This window comes from Phasianus colchicus, chromosome 1, assembly GCF_987193195.1.
Source record: "Phasianus colchicus chromosome 1, bPhaCol1.hap1.1, whole genome shotgun sequence".
Taxonomy (NCBI): Eukaryota; Metazoa; Chordata; class Aves; order Galliformes; family Phasianidae; genus Phasianus; species Phasianus colchicus.
In genome coordinates, this window is record NC_143436.1 from 62,306,911 (window position 1) to 62,324,700 (window position 17,790).

Genomic DNA, 17,790 nt, shown 5'->3' on the forward strand with positions numbered 1-17,790 from the left:
AGGACCTGGTGCTCAGCCCTTGCTCCCAAGAGCAGCCATACTCCACATGATCTGTGTGGCTTCCCCTTCACCCCGTCTCAGTCAGAGGTGAGGAGTATCTGGCCTGACGTCGTGTTGGCTGTAGAAGGGCTGTTCACACAGGTCAGGGATGCCAGCAGTAGGCTATGGCCTGAGAAGCCTCAGGTAGAGTTAAGAGAAAAACCCCTTGAGGTGTCAGGGCAGTAATTCTAATGGTAATTTTGAACTGTTTTTGTCTGTCTAACATTCCTTTTTAATCCCCATCCTGCCTGCCCCTTCCTTATGTAGGGTTACTTTAGTGATCCTTGGAATGTTTTTGACTTCCTCATCGTAATTGGCAGCATTATAGACGTCATTCTCAGTGAAACTAATGTGAGTATTACTCTACCCTCCCCAGGATACCACCACCTCCTCCTCCTCTGCTGTTCCTTCTCTCTTTCTCTCTTTCTCTTTTTTTTTTTTCTGATTTTTTTTTCCCTCTAGTCATGCTTTTATTGAACTTGCCGTCGTCCTTCTCCTTCTCCCAGGGAAAAAAAAAGGAGGGGGGAACACCTCCTTCTTTTTCACTTGTCATAGCTCGCCCCAAGGCTGTGACTGGTGAAAGCGCACAGAGTTTGGGGTGTGTGTGCTTTTTTTTCCCTCCAAAAGGTAGACATGCTTGAGTGTAAGTTTCTGATTAACCAGGCTTTTGTTGATACCCTACAACATGTGAAACGTTACAGAGGTTTGAGCAATCAATACTGTAGAGTGGTAAGAGACTATTTAATATGCCCACGTAACCTCTTTCTTTTCTTATTTTTTTCCTCTTCTCTCCCTCTTTCATGCTTTGTTTTGTTTTGTTTTGTTTTTATTTTATTTTACCTTTTCCTTTTTTTCCCTCTTTTCTCCCTCTCCCTTTGTCTTTCTCCCTCTCTCTCTCTCTCTCTCTCTCTCTCCCTCTCTCTTTCTTTCACTCTTTCTTCCTTTCTCTCTCTTTCTCTTTCCTTGGCTTCTCTGCCACATGCAGCACTATTTCTGTGATGCATGGAATACATTTGACGCCTTGATTGTTGTGGGTAGCATTGTTGATATAGCAATCACCGAGGTGAACGTAAGTAGCTGGCGTCTGTCCATGATCGTGCCTGCTCTAACATTCATTTGTCTTTCCCGGGTTCTTTATTTTTCTTCCCCCCTCCCCTCTTTCTTTTGAGTTTGTTTTCAGAGTTTTTTCTTTATTTTTCGTTTTGTTTTGTTTTTATTCTTTTTTTTTTTCTGGAACGACTTAAAGGACTGTTGCATCATTTTCTTCCCTTCATAATCCGCCTGGCATGAATTAAACTGTATAGCAGGAAAAGCGATGGGAAATGTGGAGTGTAAGTGAAAAAGCTATTGGTGCCATGGGAAGCTGCTAGAAAAGTCCCAGCCCAGCACTTTGGTCTATCCAGTGTTATGTTTTCCTTCCCATGGCGGCTCGGTACCCTCCACCCCACAGAGATCTAAAGGTCTGTTCTTTCGAGGTGGAACTACGGGAACCAAACCAAGAATCCTCCTGGTGCCTTCTCACCCAGGCTTCCTCCAAAGGAAATAAAGATCAAACCATCTCCATTTAGAGGAATGGGCACTTAACACTTGGTTTGTAATTTGAAAGGAAAAATAAATAAAGAAAAGGTAAATAAATTAAAAGCAGAACACAAAGCCCTAAGAAATACAATGCACCATGTTTCAGCCCAGTTTGGTTTGCTCATATCACAAACTCCACCAGAACAACTGATACTGATTGGCCCCACCGGTGCCCTTCTCAGCAGACAGGTGAAGGATTGAGAAAGCCATGGAGACTGAAATGAACAGCTGGTGTTCAAGGGAATAAATCACATCAGGCAAGCTTTTTCCTCTCTTTTTGGAGGTGGATGGGTATAGAATTACTGAGTAAATGGACAAAGGACAGGCAGGAAGCACACAGATTCCTGAAATAAAGACTACAAAGGAAACACTGACCACAGACTAAAATTTTACTATAAAATCCAGCTTAGCAAAGCCAGGAATGTAGCAAGAACAAAAGAAAATTGCTGTAAGGATGTTAATGAAGAGCAAACCCGTCATGAATTTGCAGCAAGATGTGGCTGTTGAATAAATATTCGGGCTTGGAATTGTTAAGTACTGTGTAGACAATCCATTGCAAGCAGAAAAGTGATGGCAGTTTTCACTCAGTGCTGTCTTTAGGAGAAAATGTAAACAGCAATTTGAAAAAAAATCACAATCCAAACAAATTGTTGTTATATTTTTATTCTACTTTAATTTCTGCCTTTTTTTTTCTTTAATTCTGAAACAAAGAAATTTATCCAAATTCTGATACTTTGATTCAGACTGGGTGAACGAAATATTTGATTTGACACTAATCTATTTTCCTTGTCTTTTGAGAAGTCATGCATTTTTTATATGTCCTGCTTTCTGTTCTAATTTCACCCAGAATTCTAAAAGCAATTTTGTGTACCCTTTTTCTAGAGAGAGATTAGGATTGGATTGAATTTATAGAGGGAAATGATAATAATCGGCAAGTTGGAGTTGATAATTTTAAAGAGTGATGTGAAAATCTTTTTGCATCAACACTTGTCACAAGAAAACTAAACAGGGAACCTGATACTTCAGATTGTGAAAATACTCAGTTCTCATCCACAGAGGTAGAACTGAACATGGTGAGGAAATAATCACAGAAATTACAAAGAGATTAATTCTGCTAAATATTAGTGAGATTTTCCTGACTGTTATATTTGAATCTGTAGAAAAGCCTTCCAAGTAGAAGAGAGATGTATCCTTTTGTTTTGCCAAATAAATTGGCACCTATCCTGGTGTATCACAGAAGCCCCGTGATGGCAGGAAAATCTAATGGATCCTTTCAATGAAATTCACAGTTATTTCCTACAAATGAAAAAACTTTTTACGTCATGGTATAAAACATTTTGATATACATTCCATTGTACTTCAGTGATCTGAGAGGAAGACACAGTCACCCAGGCTTCCTCCTACAGTTAGTGGTCAGAACACCTCTCCCCAGGCCAACTGTTCCTCCCGTATTTCTGACAGGGGAAATGAATGGCTCTGTTGAGGTGCTCACCCAGTGATGGAGTGTCTGTGTTTGTCAGGTTTGTCTAGACAGCCAGGTCTCAGACACCAAAGGCAAGCAGGATAAATCGCATTCACGCTTGGCATGTTGTCGAGAAGGTCACGCTGCTGCTAATTGGGCTACATCAAGATCTTCAGTCTCCAGGGCTATCCATACTGATTTGTGTTTAATTACCACAGACAAGGCTTTCCTGCTCTTCTATTCCTTGTCTAAATGCAAGTTCATACCTTGCTACAGAAGTCTGTGAAGAAGGAGGATATGCCTTTGTTTGCCCATTGCCTGTCTTAGTTGAGGAGGCAGCAGGAGAGGCCCTGACACTTTTAATTCGGGTTACAAACAGCATTTCATGATGGTCCCTGTGTTTCCTCTAAAGAATCCTTTCCTTCTATACAGTTTTTACAGATTTCTGCACACGTCTTTTTGTTACCTGGCATGTTTAAATCTTCTCTTTTTTATCTAGGCAAATCCTTTGCTACTAGTTTCTGACGTTTGTCACTAAAAACTTGCACAATCTTTTGATGCACTGATAAATGAGCAGCAGCTATGGATGGAGTTTGTTCTGAAATGTTTTGAAATCCCTTTGCACTTATAACCCTTATTGAATAAGAGAATGTATTGTATGTTGGTTTGTCCTGTCAGATTCCCTTCCTGCTAGCAGCACTTGATATGTTACACCTGTGGCAGATGGGCTTTGGAAGTAGCAGCCCATCTTGGATGGACAGTTGTCATCTTCCCAAGCAGAGTGAGGCAGTTTATCAGATACACTTCTCCCCTTCTCCTCTGGAGCTTGTTGCTTTCTTGCTGTTTGTGGGTTTGAGCAAACCCTGCCTTGTGTTTCTGTACACTGTCTTGTCTTGTTCCAGCTAGACCTGGAGTCTGAAAAAAAAAAAAAAAAAAAAAAAGTCAACAAACTCCACTAATTGGAGAAGTTAGTCTGGTCAGGTGCAGGTAAGATGTTTTTGCCCAAGGTATTAGAAGCTGACGGACAACTATGGTAGAGTCTTTGGAGTTGCTGCTCTTGGAGCTGAAGGACAGTTTTCACTGCAGTCAGTCAGGGAAGGCAGAGAGACCTGGCACGGGCTGGTCTGACATGAGGCCATAGGTGTGTAAACCTCAGTCCCAGTGAGATTCCCCTGAAGTCTGCAGACAGAGAAGGCATGCCTGGCAGAGGCTGAGCTGCGATAGCTGTAGTTGTGGTGAGAGCCCTGTCTAGCAGCACTGCTGCGTGCCTGTAGGTATGTGCTTGCATAGGTTGAGCAGTTCTCCTTGCTCTGTTTATTCCTTTTGACAATTATTTTTGTTTCTTGAAAAGGAATTCCCCAGACCAAAACCTTCGTTAAGATATATGTGAGTGTGCATGTGTGGGTCTTTGTGTCTGTACTCCATTGGTTGTAGTATATGTTCCTGAATGTGTTCAGGATGTACTTGGGTTACAGATCCATGGGAGAGTGCACAGACCTGAATCCGTGTGTGGGGGAAAGAGTGTGCGTATGCAAGTAATATGTATTTGTGCTGTGGGTGACTGCTGATGGAGAGATCTGAGTTGTTTATATATATAACTGAGTATATGAATTTGTTTTCTGAGCCATTGTGGCTGCCCTAATGTGCAAGTTTAAGATGCTCATGGGTGGGTGTTTCTGGCTGAAAGGCTATAGCTATATGCAGGCATGTTCATCTGCATGCCTGTGGGTGAGTGTAGACTTGCATGTCAAACTCAGCATATGTTTGTTGGCATGGCTGTGTATTCACACACAGTGAGAAGGCATGTGCTCATCAGGCAGGCCCCCAGTTTGACTTCAGCATTCCCAAGTCCTTCAGGGTGCCCCCACTTAAGACACCTCCATCATAAGAAAATATGTCAAGTGGTAAGTCAAATTGCATCACATTAGGCCCCCTTGCATACTGTAACTTGGGAACACCTTCCAGGTCCCCTCAGCCAGTTTGACACACATACAGAGATGCATTTCACACCACTGATCATGTGGAAAGCATGTCTGGTGGATATCAAAACTCCTTATGTAACTAAAGAATGCTGGGCGAGGTTCAAATCTGAATCATAGAATCATAGAATGGCTTGGGCTGAAAGAGACCTCAAGGATCATCAAACTCCAATCCCATAGGCAGGGCCACCAGCCTCCATATCTAATAATAGACTAGGCTGCCTGGGGCTCCATCCAACCTGGCCTTGAACACCTCCAGCGACGGGGCATCCACAGCCTCTCTGTGCAGCCTGTTCCAGCACCTCACCACTCTCTTGGTAAAGGACTTCCCCCTGATATCCAACCTAAGTCTTCCATTTAAAAAAAAAAAAAAAAAAAAAAAAAAAAAGGATTTTCATGGAAGCATAGCATCATTAAGGTTGGAAAGACCAATAATATCATCCAGTCCAACCATGGCACATATGCCATGCTTCAACTCTAAGTGCTAAGACCAAGCATGTTTAGGGATTAAAATGAAAGATGATGTAGTATATGGGGCAGTAGTACCTAGGAGGTAGGGCCTGCAAGTCATATTCCTTGGGCCCTGCCTAGCCTACCTCAGCCTCTCTATCAGCAAATTTGAAATTGTCTTTATTCCCTAAGTTACAAAAGCATTATCTCTAGTTTTTTCAAAACACTTTGGAAGAAAACATTACGGTGATAAAAAAAACGATTACTGTCTATTGTAACAACAATAGGAATGAAAATGTTACAGGAGTTGGATAAAAGCTAGCAAATTTGGAATGTGTCATCCCAGAAGTAGCTCCAGGCAGAGGCTTGCATTTCTTTCCACATCAGCAAACACAGCCCTGAGTTCAGTGCTGTGCAGCTGACTGACAGCCTTCTGTCACCTCCTCCAGGTGCAGAAGGTTTCTCATTACAATTTGTTGTGCTGTATCAGAGGGGGAAATCAAGTTTGATTTGTGCTCTGTGCTGCAGTGCCCAAAGAGATGGGAGAAAAACAGCCAGGCCCTGAAAAAGCTACTAATGCGACTTCCTTCCTCTCAGCTGTAGAGAGAAGACAATACCTTTCTAGTCTATAGGGCCCTTTCTCCTTCATCCTTTCCCCTACCAATGTCAGACCAAAGACTGGCTGTGGTTGAGTGCTTGGCACCTAAGTGATGCTGATGGCTGAGCTGAATGGGATCCTGTGGCCGGTTGGTCCATCCAGCTGCAACACATGCTCACAGCTGCAGAGGTATGACTTACAGAGGCATGGTCAGGAGAGAGCATGTCTCTAGAGTGCAAATGTAGCTATCAGTGCCCATGGGGATGTCGTGTGTTTGAGCCTGTCGGTCTGTCTGTCTTGAAAGGATGATGGGGAGGGAAGGACGTGCGGGTACATCTGTGTGTGTCAACCACGTCTGGGAGTGCATGAGGATGACTGAGTCAAAGTGTCTGGACTGTACAAATCCCACCTATGCTGCTCAGTGACAGTGAAAGCACCTTTATCTTGAGTGTGCCTGTGGATGCTGAGAGATATACAGAGGAGGAGGTACATGAGGCAGGTATACAGTGTGATCCAGCAGATGTGACAAGTCAGGGGGTGTGCACAGATACAAGAAGGAAAATACCAGGGATAAGGAATTGCTGACTTGTGGCCTGTGTGACATAATGGAAGCAGTACAAGTTTTCAGAAGAGCAAGCATTCTGAGAGGTCTGAGAGTTGATGGAAATGTTTTTGGTTTTGGTTTGATTTGTTGTTGTTTTTTTAAATGGGAGAGAAGGAGAAAACAGGAAGGTACAGCGTGGTGTGTGATCTTATCCATGGTGGCATCTGGGTCAGCAGATGGATAGAATTGTAGAATGTCTTGGGTTGGAAGGGACCTTAAAGGTCATCTAGTTCCAACCCTGGTGCTGTACTATGCATTTCAGGAAATGAGTACCCTATGAAGAAGGTTAGAGAAACCCCAAACCCATCTTGCTTCATTCCTTCCTCTGGAAAATGTGGATAGGTCTGTTGTGTCCAGACCTGCTAGGTATGGTTAGCTATTTGTCTACAAGGTTCAGGAGGGCTGAGCGCATTACATGAGGCGTTTCTGAAGAGGCTTCCAAATAGTGATAGGAAGTCATCTGAAGGTTGCAGCTGTGTTGATTCTGAGGACAGGTGCAGTAAGGGAGATACCAAGGTGTTCAGATCACAAGAGTACTTGGAGATCTGTGCACAGATTTCCCCTTTAGTCTTTTATTTCTCAATAAAGCAGCTCAGGCTTAAACCAGACGCATGGAGGCTTTCCTTACAGTCATCCTGCTTTTGGTGTCCAGAGGCTTCATTTGATTTGTCATGGGCTCCCGCTCCCATTCTTTGGAATATCTGACAGCCTATACTCAAGTCTCCCTCTCACCTCCTCCTGCACTCTTCCCTTTTAACCCGCCCCTTCCTTTCTTCCTTTTCTCCCTCGCTCTCCTCTCCCTCGTCTCCAGCCACAGTAAACCTCACGAGTTCATTTTCACCCTCAATCAATGTGTCTGAAGGCAGAGAACCAGTGGCTCTAATCCTGCAGCCCTTACCCAGGCAGAACTGCCCTGGGGCATTCCGTCTTCGCAAGGGCTGGAGCAGGCAGCCCCGCTGACACAACCCTGTACACACACACACCCCGCAATGGGAGCAAGGATCAGTGGAAGGACGACATACATCTAGCCTGCACCTCAGTTGGGACTGGCACTCATCTCTGTCGCTGTGTCTGTCTGTCTGTCTCTCTGTCTCTGTCTGGTTCTCTTTGCTTCCACGCCCTTTGCTGCTCAGATTTTGGCCATCAGCTGCCACCAGTCACACAAACCTTTGCGGTTCCTAGAACTTGCAAGTTCATCTGCCCAACCCTCCAGGAAAAGGCAGAAAAGATCTCCTTCCCCCTCCCCTCCCCTCCCCTCTCTCTTTCTCAAATGCCACCTGGGTAGCAGAGGCCTCCAAATGATGTAGCAAAGGGCTGGAGAAGCACAGCGGCTTCTTTTGACATCCGTGTTGTCATACCCCTACTGCTGCCATCCTAGAAGTTGTATGTAGTCTCCTGAGCTATCCCTGTGTGCGTGTATATGTACGTATATGTGACTTGTTTTCTTTTTGGAAAAACCACTGATAAAATTGTTGGGGGGCGGGGGGTATTGAGTTTGCCTTTTTTAATGCCTGGTAGTGTGTTTTTATCGCTAGAATAACCCAGGTAACACACCACAGATTCTCTATGCAAGAAGCCACGTTGAAGCATGGTTGTGAGCTGTAGCAGTGGTATATGGAGCTTTATTTTGCCTTTGGTGATCTTCAGCAAAGCTGCCCTCAGCTCTCCCCCAAATTAGGCTCAGATCGATTCAAATTTGACCACCTTCCACATTTAACCCACAATTCTAGCACATGTTGGTGAGAAGGAAGTACGGTAAGACTATCTGAGCACAACCATGTTTGAACAGGGGTGTTTTAGTTTTGTTTGTGTATTTTTTTTTTGTCGTGAAGATGGGGCCTCTTCTTTATTTTTTTTCTCTTTTGGCTTAAGAAAAGTTGGTATTCTGAATGCATTTCCAGAGTCTGTAATAAGATTTGCCCATTCAAACAAGTGCTTTTGGAAATGGGACAGATTTTCAGTTAAAAAAAAAAAATTTATATATATATATACACATACATATGAAATATGTGCAAACAGAAAAAAATGTGGGGTTGGTTTTTTTTTGCAGAAAAGGGAGTAGTGAATGCCAATGACTCCTTCCTCATTTACCTACTTGAGCTGTTGCTGGTGATTAACAATCTTAGCAATGCACTGTAGGAACAAAGTATGTTGTTTCTCCGTTGACAGACTCTCCATACCACCTAGATTTGAGGAAACACCTCAGTATTACAGTTTCCACAACACTTCTGGTTATACTTGGTTTAAACGTTACTGCAGGTGCATGGAATTATCCAAATGTATTTTAATGGAGGGGAGATTTCAGAGCAGCATAAAAACAAGAGATTTTAGAGCAACATAAAAACAATATTTGTCTTACCGTGTAAATTTAACCACACACATGCTGGTTAATTAAAATATGAGAAACAGAAGATAAAAAACCCAGGAGAACAGATCCCACTAACCTAAATATGAAAGCAGTCAAAAGGAAGTTAGATAGCCCTTTAGCTGTAAGCCTTATAAGCTGTACAATCCTGCCTGGAGTCTTCCTGGGTGAAAAGGTTCAGAGCTCACTTCAAAACTCAGGGACTGCACTGGAAAGTGGGGTGTTGCTTTTAATTCCTGGTGGCTTTGACCTACCCAACACCTTTGTGCATTTTAAGTCTTTTAGGGAAAGACTCACCATTTCATATTTGACTACAAATTATTGTTTCGACAGCTAATAGTGAGAACACAGAGTACTACAGGCCTTGTCCTGAGCTGGTTCAGTGGTGACATAAGTATGTGGCATATGTGTTTAAATACAAAGGGTTCTTTAAAAAGCCACATCCAGATTTTCTGACCAAGTTTTCTTCTCCTTTTTCTGTATATCATTCTTAAAAAAAGCTACAGTGTTCTTGTATCAGCAGTTGCAATACAAATACATTTACATTTTCTTTTTAATGCCAATACATTTTTCTTCAAAGGTAGTTAAAATGTTCAAGAGAAAAAATAATAAATAACATTAGAACTGCCCCAAGCTGGTTATATTTTCCATTGGTTTCCCAGCCAGGATAAGTCATTTCTGTTGGCTAGAAAAAGTTTCTTGTAACTTTCCCTAAACTCCAATAGAGTGTCTTTCTATGAATCCATAGAAAAGCTCTGACTCCTTAAATCATCTCTTAGCAAATTAACATTAGTGATAGCTTCCCAAACACCAAAAACTAGATTTTCAAAAAAGTGCTCAGCTGAGTTCAGATCCAGCTAGCTCTGTCATCTGAGGCTGTTCCTTGAAGCCAGGAAAGATGCTTTCTGGCATTTAATTCTCCTTTTTATAAGACCAATTTTGTCTAGAACGCTTAGGAGTTAGGAGAAGGAATTTTCCAGCACTGCTATTCTGAATATGCAGATTGAAGTAATAAAGGGTGCACAGTTCCCTGTATTTCATTCATTCAGGTATGTTGTAAAAGCTTCTGGTGTTCTTCCAAATTACCAGAGATTTTAGCATCAGTTCTCCAAGACCTCACTGTATGCACCATCTCTTACTATTATGCATAGTTAGAGATCTGCTCACTGGTTCCAGATTGCACTGCCAGTTGCAATGAAAGCAGCAAAGGTGATAGAGAAGGGAAAAAAATAAAAACACAACTATTTTACATGTTTTCCTCTTGAAATTTCTTTTCCTCCCTATCTTCTTACCCCTAGCTTCTTCCCCCAAATTTTGCTAAAATCTTGAGTAGCAGGGATCATGCTTTCCATTCTCAGGAGCACTGAGATTAATTTTCGGCAGGGCAGCAACCTCCACCTATTCTGTCAGTGATTTTCCCTGTCTTTCCTCAGCCAAGATTCCATCAGCTGAAGCCTTTGTGGGTTTTTTGTGCCAGGCACTCAGCAGCAGTTCAGCATGGTGAAGTGTACCATTCTGCACACCCAAGTGTACAGATCAACAGCGGTTTTTGAGGTTCCCATTATATTAAGCTCTCAATGTGTTTTTTTGCTGATAGGCAGGAGAATGTGACCTCCCAGACAGATTTTTAATCAAAGGTAAACACAACTAATTTTACTCTTTCTAATGTAGACAATGTAGTGTCTACGCAGATCCCACACCGCTCTCTTCATGGGAACTGTCTGGCACAAGATGCCAAGAAAATGACTCCTGTTTGATGTATCTTCCTAGACATCTGCTCAGTGGGACTCATTCCCAGCTGCATCCAGATGACCTAGCTGTAGACTCTAGATTGCTTCTTATGGTCAGCTGATTGATAGCCAAGACTGTGGGTCTGGTTCTAATTGCTAGTACAGCTGACCATGTTGCAGAACAATGGGACATCCCAGCTGGTCTCATCCTAGTCTTCTGTCTCAAAATCCACTTTTAAAATGGGAGATGCCTGGCTGCAGTACAGACTAGGAGAAAATCTGCTTTGCCCAATGCCACATCAAGCAACTTCTTTTCCTAAGCTGAACAGACAGGAAGGCAAAAATGCATTGGCAGTAAAGAAACACTTGTTAATAGAAAGACAATAAAATAAATTGATATTTGGAGCTGGGGATTTTGTCTCATCTGTTTGCCCAGTCTTGAGCACAGTAAATCATACACAGTGGGAATTATTTTTCATCCAAACTATCCCTACCATTTTTTAAATTTTTTTTTACTGACAAAGTCATCAAATCAATAATCATCTATTCTAGGAAAGAGGTGCAGAGCAAAAAAATATTGCTCAGTAGTTTTGTAACAAGTAGCTGCAGTCTCCAAATGACCACGTTTAACATGATTCAATAATGCTGGTGATTGGCATTTCCAATCCCAGAATGATTCCCGTATTAATAGACAGAGATCGAGTGTGCGTCAGAAAGCACTTCTTTTCTAGGAAACTTCATGTTGTGCATCAACATTAAATAACTTTCTAATTGAAAAAGCAATGAATTCACAGTGTATGAATGAAATCCTAACTGCTACAAATCTTAAATGAAAATGGTCCATTGCCAACTCTCTCTTTTGGGCTGCTGGTGTCTCTGGCTAGCCTCTCTTGAGCAAAGATCCATTACTTAAAAGTAAAGGGTCTTCTCTTTCATCCGTATCCACTGTCGCTTGCAAAGCAAAGTCCTGTTGCATTTGAAGAAAAGTAGGTGTTTTTTCTCCTGGTGTCAATGAGATGAGCAGTTTCACCTTCATCAAAGTGTAACTTGCTTAATTCACCTTCACTCTGCCCAGAAGCCTTTGGGCTTGCCAAAGGAAGGGTCCTGGCAACAATGCAGAGTCTTTGAGCTGGTAGACTGCCTGTCTTCCTCCTTGGGAAAACATGATCTGGTCTCCCTTTGGCTCCCTTTGTGCCTGGAAGAGTTGCCAGACTAAAGACTGGGTTTTACAGCAAACCACAGGCCTGCTTCTGACCTTAAACACCATTGGTGTAATTCTCTATTAGTTGCACAGGAGTTGCAAATGTGCACTTTACTGGATTCACTGCATCTCTGTAAACCATTCGTATTGAACTCACAGCAAACCTCTGCACAGATGGAGCCCTACAACATCCAGAAGTCTACTCCTTTCTTCCATGTGCACATGAGGCTGCCCAGAGAAACCCCAGTGACACCAACATGCAGAGGGCACCAAGTTTCAATCGGTTCTTTATTATTTCTTCTTCTTTATCCTCTTTCCATACCATGCAATCCTATCAGCTAATTAATAAATAATTAACAAGTAGCTGTAGAAGAAGGGGCCCAAATGTTGAGCACATTGAAGACAAGTATAGCCATGACAGAGGATGGACTTGCTTCTAGGAATCTGCTTAGTTTATGAAATCAGCAGCCTCCAGGTAATATGAAGCCAGGGGATGATACACATCCTCTCAATGCAATGGAGTACTACAAGATATAGGAGACAAGGAAAGCTCCTCAGGAAACTCATCTTAGAGAAGAGCTTTACTGCTGTTACCCTTTCCAAGACAGGCTGCAGGATGGCATGAGGAATGGAAAAGGCTGCACCTTGTACAGCACACAGCAGCATCGCTTTAAAGTAACCAAGACTGAGATGAATGTTTTGAACAGCCTCTTTCTTTTTCATTTCAAGACCAAAATCACAGAATTACAGAACTGTTTGGGTTGGAAGTGACCTCAAAGCCCACCCAGCCCCAACCCCCTGCCATGGGCAGGGCTGCCACCCAGCAGCTCAGTTGTCTAGGGCCCCATCCAGCCTGGCCCTGAAAAGTCCAGTGATGGGGCACCCACAGCTTCTCTGGGCAGCTGTGCCAGGGCCTCACTGCTCTTTGAGTAAAGACCTTCTTTCTAATATCTAATCTAAATCTCCCTTCTTTTAGCTTAAAACCATTCTCCTTTGTCCAATCAGTGATATAGTCTTAGTAAACAAGAACCTTAGCAGACAAGTCATGTCAGAAGCTCACTCTCCATCTGCAGCCTTCTAAAGCAGCTGTGTTTTCAAAGTACTACTGAAAATAAGAAGCCAAGATGATTAATCTATTTAGGTGTTTGGAATGGGAGAACCTGAAGATGAAAAGAACAGTCTTCAGGAATGAGTCAAAACCAGAACCAGGCTGTGCTCCGTTTGGAATACCAGTCTCACCTCACAGATTTCCCTCACTCCCTCCCAGATACTAGAAAGAAAAGAAGAAGAAAAAAAGAAGAAAAAAAGAAAAGAAGAGAGAGAAAAAGAAGAATGACCAATCTAAGAGCTGATGTATATCTTCCTAAAGAAATGGAGGAAAAGAAGTCTGCCTTTTCCATCAGAATGCTAAATACACTGCTGAATTTGGTGCTTAAAAACCATGTTAAGTTTTTATCTGGAAAAGATAGTGAGACCTGCTGGACTATTTAGAAACAGTAATGAGGAGACAATTGGCATGGATGGTAACTGAGCAGAGAAAATGTGGAGACCTGGGAACTCTCTGTTCTCACTTTTTGTCTGTTCCAGTCTTTCTCAGTGGCCAGGACTGCTCCCAGAGTCATCAGTCTGCTCTGGGCTGGGATAGCTTCATTACCTCCTGTTGGAATGTTTGTTCTGTGGACCAGGAATGGGGCAAGTGAGAAGGGAACTGGAATGGAAAAAGTCCACTCTGTCAAATACAGAATCTGGCAGAGGTGTTCAAATCAATTAAAACCCCTCCTCAGCTGATATTCAGAGTAGAAAATCTTATAAACTACTCCACCTTTAAAACTATAAGTTTCTGCACACAACTGCCCTTTCAGCATTTATTTTCATGACTCAGTTTATCTTTGGAGCCTTCATATCTAGTTGTTCTAGGGCTTTGTTTGTCTACCTGTACCACAAAATACGAATAACAAAACATAGGCAAGCTGCACCTGCTTCTTCAAGTCCTGCACTTGTACCTGAAGATGAGTGCTGCATCTCTGAGTGTTTAATATCTTCTTGTTTCATAGGAACTCCCCAAGTCTGATTACCATAAGACTTGAATTCATCATTTACCCAGAGCTAATGAGAAGGATTATTAAAACATCCTGAAAATTATGAACAATTTGCATGGATATGCTTTACCAATTGTTCTGCTTTTCCTCTGAAAGTCATGAAAAAAAAAAAAAACAGAGCTTTCAGCTGTATATAAAGGGATTCTTTCATTAACTGCCCAGTAATTGTCAATCTAAGGTAATTTGCATAACCAAATTAGAGCAATTGACTTCCCTTATATTTACCTTAAGTGTTAGAAACCGTAAGATAACTGTCTCACAATTTCATGGATATATATATGAAATTAATTAATAACCTATTCTAATTGGTATGATTTGCATATTTGAAGCTAATTAGTAAAGCGAGCTCTAGAATTTCAAAATCTTAGAATACATAGGAAATAAAGGGGAAAAAGCAGCTGGAAAATGCACTTGCTGTAAAAGTTACCTCTAGACTATTAACTGGCTTTGGAATAGGCTTTTGTTCACACAGAAATGCTAATATTTACCCTGAGATCTGAGATCATACAGAATCTATGTGATACATAAATATATATATCTTGCATTTGTGTGTGCTAGCACTGCATGTAAATTGACATACATAGTGCTGGTAGAAAGGTAATGGCAATTCCTCGTATTGCACTAAATAAAAATGTAGTTGCCCAGGGCAGGAGATCTTCTGCAGGGCTGCTGGAGGATTAGCCTGTTACATCGTTCTTCCCAAGGAAATCAGCATTTGCCCCAGTAAAAGCAGCATCATATGCTCTGATTCCCTGTTCTCCTATAGGGTGGTGCTCTTTTCTAACAGATGCTAAAACCGCATCTCAGTGTATGGAAATGATCCCAAAAATCTCCATTGCTTCACACAAATTAAAGCTCTGTAGACGTTTGATATTTTTCATTCACAAAAGCACCTGGTAATTCTTTTTTTTTTTTTTCTTTCTATTTTTTTAAATTGAAAATTACAAAGTTCCCAGTAAAACAACATTCTAGTAGAAATAGTTGGGGAACATGAAAACAGCTTCTGTAACAGTTCCATTCAGGACTGTTTTTTTCGTAGTTACATAAGATCTCTAATTGAAACAATAACTCTAACTGATACGAAAGCTCATATTGACAGGTGCAAGGATAAAATGTCAGATTTTAACTTCACTAACATTTCTGAAACGTATTTTTCAACGTTTCTGCCATGTTTCTGCAGGATATTTCAGCATCCTTCTGATAGAAAATGCTTTTGTAGCAAAGAAAATAACTCTGGCTAGTTTAACTCATAATATTCCCACAAATTCTTGAAGAAATGTGCGCTTAATGAAAGAATACAGCATTTGAACAGCTTGCCTGGCTTTAAAAAAAAAAAAAAAAAAAAAAAAAAATCCTGCTAATAATTTGATTTTGCTGTAAGGTTGTAGGAATTGAGAATTATGCCATCTGCAATCCAGTAGTACTCACTGTCAGAGAAATAGCAGATACATTTCTGCCAGGTCTTATCATAACTTGACAGACTTCGGTGGCAGGTGGATTAGCTCTGGAGTATTTATGATTAAAACCACACACAGCAGTGGCAGAGAGATGACTCTGGAGGGGATTGTGGTAATTCCCCAGCGTAATGGCAGGTTATCACCTGCCAGGAGTCAGGCTAATTTGGAACCCTGACTTTTCCTCTCCCTGCACAAGGACATGTGTTACTCAGCTTCCTCAGGTCTTTCAGCTTTTTGACACTACAGACACAAGAGAAACTCCAGTGGCATGGCCTCTAATCACATCTCCATGGCACTGATAAATTCTAGATCTCTCCTTCTCCTATAGCCTCGTAAATTCTTGGTCTTCCTGAAGCTTGTGTCATCTTAGACCACGTCTCAGCTTGTGTGTGACCCACATGTGAAATAAAAATCTCCAGAACAGTAGTGCTGTTGGCTTGCAGCTGCCTTATTTGTGCCCTCTACAGCCAGTCAAGATTAAAGTGGCCAAAAAGTTGAAATAATCCTTCTGTTCTTTCTCCCCCTCTGTAGCAACAAAATCAAAGCACTGTTGCCCACCTGGTATCCCTTATGAAACTACTTTTAATTTAATTCCCTTCTGAATCTTAATTATATTTGTACGGTGAGGTAATTTTCCCATAATGTCTCTTTCCACCATCATTTTGTGCCTAAGAATGTTACAAATGCAGTGTTGCTGAAGTAGACCACAGTCTTGGAGGACTTCAAAATTCAAGCCTTGAGCTCAAGAGGACCAATATTCTAGAACTGCAAATTAATTACACAGCACTGCTACCAGCTGAGGTGAACTCTGCAGTACAGATTCTCAGAGGCATCCGTGCTGGAATATGGAATACAAAGCAAGTGGTGATTTATCACCCCCTTCATCATGGGAGAACCAGCAGACAAGTTTCCAGCAGATACGGCATTTTCATGGGTAACTTTTCATTCCCTGATCATCAACAGCAATCAAAGAACCAGTGGACATTCATCACTGGCAACCAGCTACTCCGAGTGGTCTCTTAAGAGCTTCATACACAAGCTATGTTTTCCCCAGTGGAAAAATCCCATTAGTGATTCTTAGTCACATAAAGTAATATAAGTATCTGACCAGTTTGATTTTGTGAGAAATACCAAGATGTCACGGTGCTAAAGTCTCGGATTTCCTCTCATCTCTTCAAAACTAAGGCTACCAGGCTACCTTAGAATGTGGCCAGTACAACATTGTGTTAACTGAGACAGCTCTACCTAACAAAACACCAATAACTGTGTGCATTAAGCTGATTCCCAGTTCTTCCTATCAAGCCAGGCTGCATTCTGCCTTGCGAAGGACTACAAAACTAGCTTCCTTCCTACAAACAGAACATGGCTTGCTGGAAAGTAAAAAGTTTCACTTCTCAAAGGCAGGGAGAAACTCAGCTTGGACTTCCTAACACGGATTAGAGCTTCAGTGTATCCTATAGTGTAAAAAATGACTACCGTCAACAGTACCAGTAATGGGAATGCCACCTGCCTGTGCTGTCATCCCAGCAATAATCAGACTTCTACAAGTACTGAAACTTACCTACCCAGCAGTTATGGAGCCTCCTTGGATTTACTATTCACTATATGATGTATTATCCTAATGGAATTCCCCTGTTTCTAGGTGCTAATTTCTCTGAATAACCCTTGTAGTTGTCAGAAAACCAGCCAAAAAGAACCAGGTAGCTCAAACCTCTCAAAGTGGTCCTCTATCACTAGTGTTCCACAGGGACAAAGAGGGATTGATGCCTCTTCTCAGGATTTTTCTACTGAAACTTTCATTTGAATTTATTAGCTTGCCTTATTATTTTCTTCTTAATCTCTGTGTATAAGAAAATATTCGAAGCCAGGGCTCTTTCAAGGATCTTCAATACTACTGTGATGGTATAAAGCCTTTAGTCTTTTTGCTCACATTTTGGCTTCTGTTCTTACAGCTCTTTAGGGCCAAGTCATTCTCTCTCCAAAATTTTCAGAATTTCAAGATGGGCAGCATTTTGTAGTACAGTATTGACTGTTATACACTGTCCTTAAAACACTGAAACTGGTTCTCCCAAAATTTATCCTCTCCTAGTTTACGAAGCATGTTGGATTCAGCATCTGGAAAAACCCTAAACATAACATTCCTCTTACAAGCGATATTTCCTTAACTTGGTGGCACGATCAGATATGACTCAAATGTGAGTCAGCATGTATGTTTAGGAGATTCTGGC

At 41.7% G+C, this 17,790-nt stretch overlaps 1 protein-coding gene across 21 annotated transcripts in view; it reads left to right on the forward strand.

The window, feature by feature from the left end:
* CACNA1C (calcium voltage-gated channel subunit alpha1 C) overlaps positions 1 to 17,790 on the forward strand; it is a 467,840-nt gene that overhangs the window by 417,649 nt on the left and 32,401 nt on the right. For 13 of the 21 annotated variants that reach the window (XM_090145280.1, XM_090145289.1, XM_090145318.1 and 10 more), the window contains one exon: positions 1,025 to 1,108. The exons of 2 other annotated variants lie outside the window; for them this stretch is intronic. In XM_090145280.1, the coding sequence (XP_090001406.1) occupies positions 1,025 to 1,108 (84 nt within the window). Of the gene's footprint in view, positions 1 to 306; positions 391 to 1,024; positions 1,109 to 17,790 lie in introns of all 21 variants that reach the window. 6 more of the 21 variants (XM_090145296.1, XM_090145311.1, XM_090145302.1 and 3 more) reach the window with 2 other exon arrangements.